At 59.3% G+C, this 13,683-nt stretch overlaps 1 protein-coding gene across 6 annotated transcripts in view; it reads left to right on the top strand.

Annotated features, from left to right (window-relative positions):
- Nucleotides 1-1,415: 1,415 nt before the first annotated feature.
- The window catches only part of CAMKK1 (calcium/calmodulin dependent protein kinase kinase 1), a 33,238-nt gene continuing 20,970 nt past the window's right edge, over nt 1,416-13,683 (top strand). The window contains exons 1-9 of one of the 6 annotated variants that reach the window (XM_037987450.2): nt 1,416-1,548; nt 2,865-3,143; nt 8,718-9,120; nt 10,022-10,069; nt 10,521-10,574; nt 10,979-11,030; nt 11,282-11,415; nt 11,872-11,908; nt 12,760-12,781. In XM_037987450.2, the coding sequence (XP_037843378.1) occupies nt 8,761-9,120; nt 10,022-10,069; nt 10,521-10,574; nt 10,979-11,030; nt 11,282-11,415; nt 11,872-11,908; nt 12,760-12,781 (707 nt within the window). In that variant the 5' untranslated portion in view covers nt 1,416-1,548; nt 2,865-3,143; nt 8,718-8,760. Of the gene's footprint in view, nt 1,549-2,864; nt 3,144-3,182; nt 3,799-4,798; nt 5,948-8,717; nt 9,121-10,021; nt 10,070-10,520; nt 10,575-10,978; nt 11,031-11,281; nt 11,416-11,871; nt 11,909-12,759; nt 12,782-13,683 lie in introns of those variants that run through there. The other 5 variants (XM_008009888.3, XM_037987454.2, XM_008009887.3 and 2 more) reach the window with 5 other exon arrangements.

Raw genomic sequence — 13,683 nt, 5'->3', positions numbered from 1 at the left:
GTACCATGTGGCAACTTCTGAGAACTTTCCTGAAAAGAGAGCTAGTGCAGACCCTCTGCCCTCTTCTTCATCCTTTTCTCCACTCCACTGCCCGGAATGCGTATGTGATTGCTGGAGCTCTAGCCGCTATCCTGAACCACGAGGTCAAAAGCCACACCCAGAAGTTGCTGGAATTATTCATTCAACAAACATCCATTGAGCACCTATGCCATGTGACAGGCTGTGTGCTGGATAAATCAGGCACAGTGCTTGCCATCGAGGAGCTCCCAGTCCCGATGAGGAACAGGCAGGTACTAGATGCCAAGGAAGTACCTGGGTGGGGCGACTAACCCATGCTGGGAAGTGGGGAGGTCATGGGGAAGGTTTCTGGGCAGAAGCAGGATTGAATTGAGCCCTGAAAGATGAGTAGGCATTCAACAGGCAGGTGGTTGTGAGTAAGATCATACAGGGCTTGATCAGACCTATTCTCAGGGTGAGCCACAGGAAATGCCTCTCGGTGGACTTGTGTTCCTGAAAACTTGCTCTGGCTGCCAGGTAGGGAAAGGCTAGTAGGAGGTGAGACTGGATGAGGCTGGAAGCCAGGGAGGAGGCTGCTGCAGCAATCAGGGACAAGATGGTGGCAGCCTGAGCTAAGGGAGGGGAAGTGGGGTGGACAGGAGAGGGCCGATTCCAGGTATAGTTAAGAGGCAGCATGGCAGGGCCTGGAGATGGACTGGTTGGAGCAGGAAACAGGGAGGCTGCAGGTGACTCCCAGGCTCCTGGCTCCACTTCGAGACAGGGACACAGGAGATCAGGTTTGGGGGAAGGATATGGGGCAAGTGGTAGTGCCAGAGGATTCACACACAGAGGCATTAGGGGAAAAGGTGGGGGCAGAGTCCCCAGGAACAGCCACGGCGAAGGTCACCATGTCCTGCTGAGCTCCCTCCATTCCCTCGGCCCCCGCTAGGCCATTCCTGTCGCCTGCTCACCGAGCAAGCACTTCACTCTATGCTAAGCAACCTCTCGGCCTCCCTGCCCCCGCCCTGCAGAAGCTACACTCCTGGGCCTGCCGTTCAAGGCCTTCCTCCCCGGGCCTCGCCCCTCCCTCGCACGCACCGCGCCTCGCCCGGGAGGGAGGGGCGCTCCGGCTCCCGCAGGCCGGGATGGGGGTGCAAAGGGTTTGGCGGGGAACCACCGTTCCCTGCAGGCCCGGGCGAAGGGCCCGCGCCGCGGCCGGGAGGGACTTCGAGGACCCCAGGATGCCGGGGGCGTGGCGAGGTCGGTCCTGCTGCAGGGCAGGGACGGCCCCTCCGGCGTCGCCCGCCGCGGACCCTTAGTCCAGGAGGGGGCGGGAGTCCCAGGCTCCGATTGGGCGGCGCTGGCGGGGCCGTTCGCCTCGACCAATGAGCGCGAGCCGGGCGCGGCGGTGGGCGGGGCAGCGAGCGCTGCCCGGAGCCGCGGCGCCCGCGGGCTGAGCTCGGCGATCTGGGCCCCAGCTAGGCGGTGGGGCGGGGCCGGGAGCGAGCGGGGCCGCCCGCCGGGCCGCGGAGACTGTCGCCCGGCGCCCAGGTAGGGATCAGCGGGGAGGGGACGCGGGCTCGGAGCGGGAGGACGAACGCCTTAACACCTGCCCCGAGCCTGCAAGGGAGAGGCGGGGGGTCTGCGAGGCCGCGTCTACGAGGGAGCCGGGATCTGGTCAGGGCGGGGATCCTTCCCCTTCTGTCTGCGGGGCCGGGTGTGCGGGGTGCCTCGGGGAGTCTGCTCGGGTCTGCGCCGGCCGCCAGGACTGCATCGCCGCGGGCGCCCCGCCGTCTGCGTTCTTCCCCGCTTCTGTCTGCGGACCGCATCCATCCCGGGTGCACCGTCCCCCGCGCCCGGCTCCTGGTGGAGGCCGCGTCTGTGCTGAGTGGGCCCGGCCCGGGGCACCCACGTGCGGTTCTCCGCGGAGCGCTCCTCCCACGGCCCTCCGGAGCGTCTTCCTGCAGGAGCCGGGGGCGGGGTGGGAGATGAATGGGGCGGCGGCGGCGCGCGGCTCTGGCTGCGCTGGGTCCTGCCTTGGCTGGGGCGAGAGGGGGCGGCAGAGGCGGGCGCTGCGGCTTCGGGGCCCGGGAGGCGCAGGGCTGGTGGCTTGGGGGGGGTGTCCACGTGCGCGGGGACCTGCGTGTGCTGTTTGGAGGCGGGTGTGCGTGTGTCACGTGGACGCGGGAGTGTGCCTGTGTCTGCGTGGGGGGTGCAGGACAGGATGGAGTGGTGTGTGAGGGCGGGTCACGCGGACACGGGCGTGTGCCTGTCAGGGGAGGGGGTGTGCTCAAGTCTTGAGGGCGTTGCAGGGCTGTGCAGCGAAGGGTGTGTCACAGGCCCCAGGACCGCGCCTTGGTGGTGTCCGCAGGGCGGGCACAGGAGTGTGGGAGGGGCACACAGCTTGTGCACTGGAGGATCCCAGGGAAGTGGCACTGGCCGCGCCAAGCCCTGCCCTCTTTCCTCCAGTACATACAAATTGATCCTCCACAGCGTCCCAGGCGCACACACTCTGGGGACCCTTCGCCTCCTCCTAGGTCTCCCACCGTCAGTCCTCACAGCAGCCACGGGAGTCGTTTTAAACCTCACCTAACTGAGGCACTCCCCTGCTCACAACCTCCACCTGCCTTTGGGGGCCTCCTGGGCTCTGTCCACCAAGCTACCCTCACCCCCAAACCAAGCCCTGAGTCCCAGCCAGGAAATGACTCTGCTATGCATAGTGTGAACTTCCATCCTCTCCTCGTCCTGAAATCCTGCTGAGTGCTCAGAAGAGACCTCAGGTGCCACCTCCTCCAGGAAGCCATCCCTGAGGCCAGCACAGTGAATGAGGGGCCTTTCTCTCCAGATGTAACTCCTCTTGCTGTCAGGTGCCGCTTACGTGGGGAAGACTCCACACCAGCCACGTCAGCCTCCCTGCTGTTCTTCATACGGATCAAGCACTGTCCCCGCCATGGCGTTTGCACCTGCTGGTCCCTGCGCCTGAGATGCCCTTCCCCAGATAGCTACACTGCCTCCTCCCCCTTCCTTCCTTCAGGTGTCTGCTCCAATCCTGCACCCAAAAGACCTTCCTGAAGCACAGTGTTATCAGCAGCATCTCCCAGCCCCTTTCTCTCGATCCTTCTTACTCTGCTACATTTTTCTTCACAGTACGTACCACTTGACATATCATATCTGAATCACTGGCTTTCTTGGTTGTTGCTCCTTGCCCCCACGAGAAATTAAACAATATGAGGGCAGAGACTTGGTCTTTTTGGTTCACTGCTGTGTCTCCCCACACATGCTTACACAGAGCCTGGCAGACAGTAGGTGCTCTGTGACTATTTGTGCTTGCATCCCAGATGTCCGTGTCCCTGGCTGCTTCCTAGCCTGTGACCCCCTGCCCCCTTTACCCCCAATCTGAGGCCACTTCTGCTCCTCTGTCCCTGACATTCCAAGTTCCTGGAAGGCCAGGTCTGGGAGAACTGTAACCACATTTGCATGTTGGAAATCCTCCCTCTAGCAACTGGTGTGGAGGACGGGGTAGGGTGAGGTGGAGGTGTGAGCCTGGAGTCAGGGAAGACCCGTGTGGCGGGGAATGAAGCAGTAGTCGGAATCCGGACTTCTAAGGGGTTCGGCTTGTGAGCTCACCCAGCTGGTAGTGGGGAGATCAGGGAGGGCTCTCAGAAGAGGCAGTGGCTGAGCTGTCCTCCAGGCCGCAGAGGAGAGGAAGGTGTGTTCCTGGCAGAAGCACAGCTTGTACAGAGGCCTGGCAGCGGGACAGAGTCTGCAGTTTGGGAAGCTGTGGTGTGGCTGGAGTGGAGAGTAAGTGTGGGGTTGTGGGGAGTGAGGCTGGGCAACAGGGAAAGGACGAATGACAAGGAGGGCTCCTGGATTGCTGGCCTGGGTCAGAAAAGAATGGGGAGGATGTGGTACCCATCTTGCAATGGAGATGGAGGACGAGCAGGTTTGGGGAAGATGCTGAGTTGAATCTGGGCCCTGTCGGATCTGAGCTGTGCTCGGGAACATGGAGGGGCAGGCGGCAGCTAGCTGGAAAGAGTGGGGCTGGAGGCACAGACCTGGTGTGGAGGATGAGGAGGGGCACAGGATGAGGCCTGAGGACCATCAGCCTCTGTGGGTGGGCCAGGACGATGCGCTGGGGGTAACTGTGCTGAGTCAGGCAAGAGCCCGCGTCAGTGCTTGGGGGCTCCCCAAGGATGGTGGGAGCGGGCGTCCTCACAGCAGGAGTCGTCAAGCATGACTTGGCACCAGACGCCTGGGCCTCCCTCAAGGGGACTGAGTCATCCTGGGTGGGGGCGGGAGCTGCGGAGGGCACCCGTTGCCAGGGCCATCCAGACACTCGTCAGGATTATAAACACGGCTCCAGTGAGGCGGCCCAGGGCTGTGAGGACCACCTTCTGTGTCTGGTCTGGGTGGCCGCCACCTCTGCGGCTTTCCCTTCTGTTCGGTCCTCTGCTGGTAAGGGCTGTCCATCCCCTCGCCTGGACGTAGCTGGTCCCCTGCCTCGGCCTGGCACTGGGGTTCACAGCGGCCTTCCAGAGCTCGGAATGAGGCCTGACCAGGGCCTGAAGTCCTCCCAGGTGCAGCTGCTCGAACCCACGTGGATGGCAGCAGGGTCTGCCTGCTCTGCCCTGCTCTGGGACTCCTTTGAGGGATGCAGCTGGATGGAGCATGTCCTGAGAAGGAAGCCAGGCCAAGCGGGCGTCTGGAGCCAGGGACCCACATTCCTTGGGAGTGGCCGGACACTTGGGGGGTGGGGCACAGCCTGGGAGGAGAAACCTGGGTGGTGGGTATGTGCCAGGCCATCTTGGAGCCGGGGGCAGAGGTGGGGTTGGACCTTGTACATTAAGGCTCTCTTGGATGCTTCTAGACACAGCCACATCCCCGCCCAACAGGGCTCTGGCACAAACTACTCCTGTGTCCACACCCCATTCTGTTCGTCCCATCGCCCTGGGAGTTGGCGGGACGGTGGCCCTCTGTTTGATTCACATGTTAGGAAACTGAGGCTCCAAGAGGCTCAATGACTTGTCCGAGGCAGCAGGTCCCCAGTCTGGGAGGACGGGATTGAAGTCGTTTTTCCCAAAGAGGGAGGGCTTGAGTCTGGCCATTCTTGGCCACAGGACTAAGCCAGTGCCCAGGCCCATAGGATTCCTTGCTGTACCATGGGCCTGGGTCCCAGCCTGTCTGTCCATCTTTCTGTTTGCCCACATGGCCCTAATTATCCACCGAATTAAGTTTCTACAAAGTATCTACTGAGGCCTGAGCTTGGGAAGGGCCTTGAGACACCCCCTGCGTGAGCCCCCAGATGGGCCTGAGTTTCTGCCTGGGGCACAGAACCCAGCCTAGCAGGCAGTGCCAGGCTGGTGGGCCTAGTGACTATGGGGGAAAGTCCAGATATGAGCTCTGGGATCAGGCTCCCAGGACCCCCAGGGGTGCAGGTCACCCCCCTACCCTGGGCATATGTACACGGAGACCTGCAGGCACACATGCACATAAGCACACCTGCACACACACACATCACACCGAGGTTTTCATTTCCATGCAGATGCGCTCCTGTGCGAGGACCACAACACACACAGACACACACCACCACCCCAGGCCCACAGCCCGTGTGCACATATTCCCTCCTGTGCAGACGCGTGGCCGGGGCGCCAAGCCCTGTCTCCCGGACACGCGGCAAGAACCTTGGGCCTTCCCCGGCAGCCGCCTCCCTCGCAGACACGCTTAGTCACCTGAATTTGATCCAGGCGGGAGGGAGGGACGGAGAGCCTGACGTCAGCCCTCGCAGCCGCCTTCCGCCCGCCCGCGCATCCATCTGGGCCACAGCGTGTCCCAGCAATCACAACAGCAACAGCACAACAACAACTCACTTTTACGGCGCCTCCTTCGTGGCAGGCCCTGTTCTGAGTGCCTTACGCGCACTCCCTCCTCAGCATCTCAGCACGTGCGTGAGGTGAGACCCACTAGAACCCCATTTTGCGAGTGAGGAAAACCCAAGACACAGAGGCGAGGCCACCTGCTCACGGGCTCCCCGCCAGGAAAGGGTGCTGCCTGGCTGCCTGGCTTCAGAGCCTGGGCGCCAAACCGGGTAACAGGGCTCAGGCTGGAACAGGAAGCCTTCTGCCCCGACTTGCTGGGTGACCCCGGGCCCATCCCCACCCGCTGGGCCTCCCTCTACCTATCTAAGAAAAGCAGGGAAAGGTGTTCAAGGGTAAAGGAGGATGGCCTTTTGCTGGAATGGCAACCTTTAGGAAATATGCAAATTTTATGGGCCCGGGCAGCCTATGGCTTCTGCCCTGCCTAGGGCCAAAGAGCAGGAGCTCCCAGCCCTGGAGTTCATTCTCTTATGTGTGCTGGGGCCTGAGGCTTGATGGGGTTGCGTCTCTGCGGCTGCTTTTTCATCTGTCTAATGGGGACAGGGCTGTAACGATCACTATGGCAACCAGTCATTTATTCAACAAATATTTATCGAGTTCCTATCACACGCCAGGCACTGATGATCTTTTGGAGACAAGGCAGATGAGAGCCCTAATCTCATGGAACTTACATTCGGGAGGGAAAAACATGGCTTGCGGAGTGAGGGGACGGGGCGGAGGGGTGGGCCACCTGCTGGGAGGAGCCTGGCGGGGCCTGGAGGGTGTTCCCAGCTTTGGCTTCCTCCTCGCTATGCCATCTGGTTTCCAAGCTCTCCCCGAAGCTCCAGCCCCACTCACTGTCCCTCTCACCTCCTCCAGGGAGGCCTCCCTATGCTACAGCCTCTTACCTCCTCCAGGGTGGCCTCCTTATGTCTCAGCCCCATTCACTGTCCCTCTCACCTCCTCCAGGGAGGCCTCCTTATGCCACAGCCCCATTCACTGTCCCTCTCACCTCCTCCAGGGAGGCCTCCTTATGTCACAGCCACACTCACTGTCTCCTGCCCCCTCTTCCAGGAAGGCCTCCCTGATACTCTACCCTCACTCAGCCTCCTCACCTCCTTCACCTCCTCCAGGGAGGCCTCCTTGATACTCCAGCCTCACCAACTCCCTCTCACTCCTCTGGGTTCCAGCTTCCGTGCCTTTTCCTGTTCCCAGTGTGGAGCCTTCTCTCTTCCTTTCTCCATGTCAGCACTAGCCCCCACCACCTCCAGGCTTCCACTCATTCAACACACTACGTACCAGGCACAGGGGGTCTGGACCTCACCCTTACCCTCAGTCTACCTCCAAACCCTGCTGTGAGCCTGGGAAATCTGGGAAGGCAGGGAATCCACAGGACAAGTCGGGAGACTGGGGCTCAGAATTGGGAAGGAGCTTGTCTAGGGCCCCTGGTAGGTCAGCAGGCAGGACTGGAACCCAGCCCTGGCTCCTCAGCGGCCAGTGGACTCCAGCCAGCCCTGCCTCGCTGACATCTGTCAAAGCAAAGGGATGAGGAATGAGGGGTGGAGCAGGCCCTTCACCATGCACACTCTGGGTCTCCCTGAGATCCACATTCTCAGTCGCTGTGTGGGTACGGAGGAAGTTACCAGCAGACAGGAAGGATGGAGGATCAGGAGTTCACTCACTTCCTTCTCCTGAGAGGATGCAGAGTCTAGCGCAAGCAGGGGGAGGGGCACCAGGTTGGGCATGGCCAGCGCTCTACAAGCCTGGAACAGAGATGGAGGTCTCAGGCGGAGTGTCAGGGTTCAGTCTGGAGTCAGGATGTAGCCCAGGGTCGTGGCTGAAGATGAGGACTGGGGGTCACCTCCCTGACGTTGCAGCCACCACACAGTGACTTTGAGAACATGGGTTTCAGGGGATGTTATGCCCTGTTTCACCCTCATTCCCCTCATTCCAATCCCCTTGCCTTCTTTTTTTTGAGACGGAGTCTTGCTCTGTTGCCTAGGCTGGAGTGCAGTGGTGCAGTCTCAGCTCACTGCAACCTCCACCTGCTGGGTTCAAGTGATTCTCCTGCCTCAGCCTCCCGAGTAGATGGGATTACAGGTGCATGCCACCATGCCCGGCTAATTTTTGAATTTTTAGTAGAGACAGGGTTTTGCCATGTTGGCCAGGCTGGTCTCGAACTCCTGACCTCAGGTGATCCACCCACATCAGCCTCCCAAAGTGCTGGGATTACAGGCGTGAGCTACTGCACGGGGCCCATCCCCTTGCTTTGACAGATGTCAGTGAGGCAGGGCTGGCTGGAGTTGGGAACCCCAGGGAAGTCTTCCTGGAAGCAGTGAGAGGGATGGGGGGTAGGTAGGAGGCTGAAACATCAAGGAGGGCTCCCTGGAGGAGGCGGGTGGGTCTGAAGCATCAACAAGGCTTCTGAGTTACTAGTGTCTAGCTCAGCTTCCAGGAGGCAGTGTTGGAGTGCTCTGCTATCAAGGGTTGGGACTCGACTCACAGGGCTGCATGCTGTTCTGGGGCTGAGCTGACCGTGGGTTCTGCCCCTTCCAGTGCTGCTGGGCCTCCAGGCTTCTGCCCCTGTCTGTCCTGACTCCAGAATATCAGATTCTCTCTGCTTCCCTGTGAAGCCGGCAGGCAGAAGTGACCGGCGGGGATACTGAGGCCTAGAGGGCTGGCATTCGGCAGAAGCAATGTGAATTCATTCAGTTCATAGGGACAGACTTGAGGCTGGGTGTTGGCAATGCCGGTAGAGGGAACAGCCAGGGCAAAGGCATGGAGGTGGGACCCACAGGGCTGCGGCTACCTTACCTGGTAGCCAGCCTGACACACAGGAGTGAAGCCTTCTCTGCCCTCCTTTCTCAGCTTCCCAACAAGGCTACGCAGAAGACCCCCCTTGACTGAAGCAATGGAAGGGGGTCCAGCTGTCTGCTGCCAGGATCCTCGGGCAGAGCTGGTGGAACGGGTGGCAGCCATCGACGTGACCCACTTGGAAGAGGCAGATGGTGGCCCAGAGCCTACTAGAAACGGTGTGGACCCTCCGCCACGGGCCAGAGCTGCCTCTGTGATCCCTGGCAGTACTTCGAGACTGCTCCCAGCCCGGCCTAGCCTCTCAGCCAGGAAGCTGTCCCTACAGGAGCGGCCGGCAGGAAGTTATCTGGAGGCGCAGGCTGGGCCTTATGCCACGGGGCCTGCCAGCCACATCTCCCCCCGGGCCTGGCGGAGGCCCACCATCGAGTCCCACCACGTGGCCATCTCAGATGCAGAGGTTGGTGGGGCAGCACGAGGGGTTGTTCATGAGCCCCTCAGTGGACTGCAGTGAAGACTCTTTCCTGCCCCTGTCTGTGCCACACAGCTATCTAGCTTTGGTTTGCATACCCTCAGAGCTGGGGAGATCACTACCTAACAGTATAGCCTCTTCCCAACCAGGGGAGCTGCAGCTGAGCCAAAGGCTGCGTTCTCTAAGTCCCGCTGTTCCCACTCCCAGCCTAGGCCTGGGAAATAGGTCTCGCCCTGGTCCCCTGTGTAGTCTTCTTAGAGATGTGAAGATAGAGGCTATGTTCCCCCTACCCCCCCAACTCTTCCCCAGCTTGCATCCCTCACCTCTAATTCTGCCTCCTAGAGTCTGCTCTGCCTCAGAAACGGCCAGCCTGGCTCCAGCCTCTGGGCTTCAGCTGGAGTTCCTGCCAGTTAGTTCTGAAAGTGCACTCAGGTTCTGAGCAGTCTACGGATGTCAGGAGCTGAGCTTTCTGTGCCTGAACCCAGGCTCTCAGCCTTTGTGCCCAGGGCTCCTCATCTTGTCCTTGGAGTCTAGACCTTCTCATTCAACTGCTTCTGGAAATAGTTGCTTATGGGTTTCTCGTGGATTGGGATCTCCCAGACTCCAGAATCCAGACAGGAATTAGCATTTTCCCTTCACCACTGCATCTGGGGAACACGGCACAGCCGTGGCGTCACCATCCATGTTTTCAAACATGAACCACATCTTCTCATCACATACGGGGGCGATGGCACCACCAGCTTCCCCATCCAAACTCAAATGCTTGGTGAGACCCGGGGGTCCGGGAATGAGGGGCCTGTGGCCAGAATTGGACCCTGAATGGGCTCTGAGGTAGGAGCAGTGCTGCCTCTGGAGCCAGCTCAACCTGGTGCTCACTCTTCCCCCACAGGACTGCGTGCAGCTCAACCAGTACAAGCTGCAGAGTGAGATTGGCAAGGTAGGAGTGGGCAGGCTGAGAGCACCGGGGGCTTCGGGATCCTCTGCTTGGCGCTGTTCCTTCTCCTGTGTGGGAGGGAATGGGAGGCAGAGCCAGGCAAGTCCTAGCCTAGAGGTGAGGACAGTTTCGTGCCCTGGGGGAAGTTCCCAGGTACTGGGGCGGGGGGAGGGGGGGTGGAAGGTGACTCTTGACTCCTGACTCCCAGAGTTCTTGACAGTTGACAAGGAGGGACTGAGGGAGGCATGGAGCCGTGTTGAGCCAAGCAGGGGCAGTTACCAGGGCACAGGAGTCCCCTCCCTGTCTGCTACAATATTCGCCCATGAGCCAGCTGGTGGTGGGAGGTGCAGATGGGGTGCAGGAGAGACCAGAGCTGCTCAGGCTCCCCACCTCCTGAGCTGGTCCTGGGAGGGGTTGCCCTGTCCAGGTGGGGCTGACTGATGCCTGTCTGCAGGGTGCCTACGGTGTGGTGAGGCTGGCCTACAACGAGAGTGAAGACAGACACTACGTGAGTCTGGGGATAGGAGGGAGGGGTTGCCCACGCCGGGCCCTGGAAGCCTGGGGGGTGGGGCAGGAGTTGTGCTCAGGAGATAGAGGACAGGGCTGCCTGAGAGTGAGCTCCCTGTCCCTGGGGGTATGCAAAGAAATGAGCTTCCTAACCCTGGGGATATGCAAGCAGAGGCTGGATTCGTCTGTGGGGAGAGCTCCAGAAAGACTTGCTGGGGGAATAAGGGGAAGGGCGAGGCTCAAATGTGGCCACCCCCTAACCCCGCTTAACACGTACCTGGGCCACACCCTCAGGGCCAGTAGCAGATGTCCAGTGTGCCTCTCCGGACCTCAGTCCACACGTACCAGCCTGTTCTAGCTCCCGGTGGCTTCACGCTAGTGACATTTCTCTCCCTCCTTCCTTAGGCAATGAAAGTGCTTTCCAAAAAGAAGTTACTGAAGCAGTATGGCTTTCCACGTATGTATCTTCTGGTCCTGTCCCTGGGAGCCCCTAGCCTGGGAGGTGGAGGAGACCTCGGTCCCGAGCTGGTTTTGGCTAGGAATGGGGTAGAGAGGGAGACAGCGTGAGCAGAGGCCTGGGGATGGAATGTGCCTGGTGGGTTGGGGCAAGACCATGGGCGTGCAAGACTCTTGCTTGAGACTGGTTTGGGGGCCACGGTGAGGCCCAGCCCCCTGGAACAGGTGCTTGAATTCTCTTCCTGGTTACAGGTCGCCCTCCCCCAAGAGGGTCCCAGGCTGCCCAGGGAGGACCAGCCAAGCAGCTGCTGCCCCTGGAGCGGGTGTACCAGGAGATTGCCATCCTGAAGAAGCTGGACCATGTGAATGTGGTCAAACTGATCGAGGTAGGGGGAGGTGGTGGTGAGCAGGTGGGAACCTGCACCTGAGTCTCACGGGAGCCGCTTCTCTGGTGCTGGGGAGCCCCTAGCACAGACCCGGGGATCTTGCCAAGGGAGCAGATGTGGCTGAGGTCTCTGATGACAGGGCCAGACTTGGGGTGGGGCTACAGGGAGGCTTTGGGAGCCCAGCCTGGTCAGGGATGTTCCCAAGTTCCCACGGAGGGTGAGGGCTGCCCCAGAGGCAAGAAGTGAGCCCCTCATTGCAGCAGGAGGGGAGGAAGGCTGGATGTCATGTGGCAGGCCAGGCTGGGGGTCAGTGACTTCTGAGGCCCCATCAGTCTGGCACCTGTGCACTTCCTGCTCCATTGTCTGGGGTGGTTGCAGTTCGTGCTAAGGGTTCTGGGGCTGGCAAGGACCAGGAGGCCTGGGACCCCCAACCCCATGTCTGCTCCCTCTGACCAGGTCCTGGATGACCCAGCTGAGGACAATCTCTATTTGGGTGAGTGACCTGGCTCATTCCCACAGCAGCTCAGCCAGGGCGGGCCCAAGGGCTCCCTTGGGACACGTATGACCTTCAGGTGGGCAGTGTAAATACACTGACTGCCTGGGGACACAAGAAAAACGCACGTTCTGAAGCCCTGGATTCCCTTGCCCAGCCCTGCAGAACCAGGCCCAGAATATCCAGTTAGATTCAGCAAATATTCCCAAGCCCCACTCCAAGCAGCAAGACAGTGGATCCATTTGGGCCGTGCACTCAGGTAGATGCAGGTTCCCAGACACTGTAGCTCTGTGCCTCAGTGTTCTCACCTATAAAACAGGGATACTAGTGGTGTCTACCTCATAGGGTCGATGTAAGGAGTAACTGAGTAATTATATGTCAAGCACATTCGTTATGATCCTTGTTAATAGTAATGTTATTGTTTTAGTTCCTTGTGTCTGGTTCAGGGCTGGGCTTAGAGGAGGCCTCAGAAAATGGGACAGAAGAAGAACTGGCTTAGGAATTAGAGGCTGAGGCTTTAGTCTCCACTCCCTACCCTACCTGCCTGTCTGCTATGACCTTTAGGAAAATTTCTGCCCCTGCTCCGTGCCTCAGTTTCCCCCTCTGTCAAAGGGCCCCGTGCTGATGCCGATGGTTCTCACCTGGTGCCTAAGGATCAGATGAGGCAGGTCCATAGCAGACCCCACTCTCATGCATTTATTTGCTCTGATATCCCAGGAACCCCTGTCCTGTCCCTGCCTCAAGTATGCCTGCATGCCTGTCCCCTCTCCTACCCTCCAGACCAGGGAGGGACCTTGGCATCGGCTGCTTTGCCAGCTAGCTACACCTTACCTTCTTGTCTTTTCTTTCAGTGTTTGACCTCCTGAGAAAGGGGTGAGTTCCCCGTCCTGATCAGGCAGGTCAAGTCTCATCCAGGCCTTCCTTCCTTTCCCTCCCTGTGTCCCCAGCCCAAGGGTCAGCTACTGTAGGAGAAGTCAGAGACGGAGGCCCTGCCCTTAGGGGTAAATAAGAGACCAAGAGGACCATTCTTTGAAGGCTGATGGGGGTCAGTGAGACTGCAATAGTCAGCAGGGAGACCTCTGGAAAAGGGGATGGGTTTTGACCCAGGCCTTGAAGAACTGGGAAGATATGGATGGAGGAGAGGGGGAGGAAAGGAGAAAGGAGTGTTTTTTAGGTCAAAGTATAGAGGTGGGACTCAACTCTTAGTGGTATTCAAATCACAGAGGGTTTTTCAGCTTTCCAACAAGTCTGTGAACGCAGTGGGTAGGATTCCATTTGCTCCTATTTGTGAGAGGGAAAGCCGAGGACCAGAGATGGAATGTGGCTTGCTCAGGGTCTCACAGCGAGTCACTGATGGAGGCCAGGTTCCACATGTCTGCCCTCTGCAGCTTTTCAGGGTATTTACAGAGCAGATGACATGGAGTAACGAGCACGGGGCTGGGTGTTCCGGGACCCTCACTGCCAAGGCTTGAATGCAGGCTGCAGCTTGTCTCTCTGCCTGGGCAGCTTCCTACAGACCATTTTGGGGAGAGGGGCAGGGAGGGGTGTCCCTTTAAGACTTGGAGGCTTTCACATGTGTTGACCTCTATCCAAAACAAGAAATATATATTTCTATTGCTATCCATATCTGTAACTGAAACCAAAGTTTTACAAAACAGCATATATCTTTACTACATGCAATATATTCTGATATATTCTACTTATTTCGGAAAAAAAAAACAGCAGTTGCCTCCCACTAAATTGATTTCGTGATCCTCTCTTGGGTCTGGATCCAC

The sequence above is a fragment of the Chlorocebus sabaeus genome, chromosome 16 (genome assembly GCF_047675955.1).
Source record: "Chlorocebus sabaeus isolate Y175 chromosome 16, mChlSab1.0.hap1, whole genome shotgun sequence".
NCBI classification, from domain to species: Eukaryota; Metazoa; Chordata; class Mammalia; order Primates; family Cercopithecidae; genus Chlorocebus; species Chlorocebus sabaeus.
This window is presented reverse-complemented; position numbering and strand designations above follow the sequence as displayed.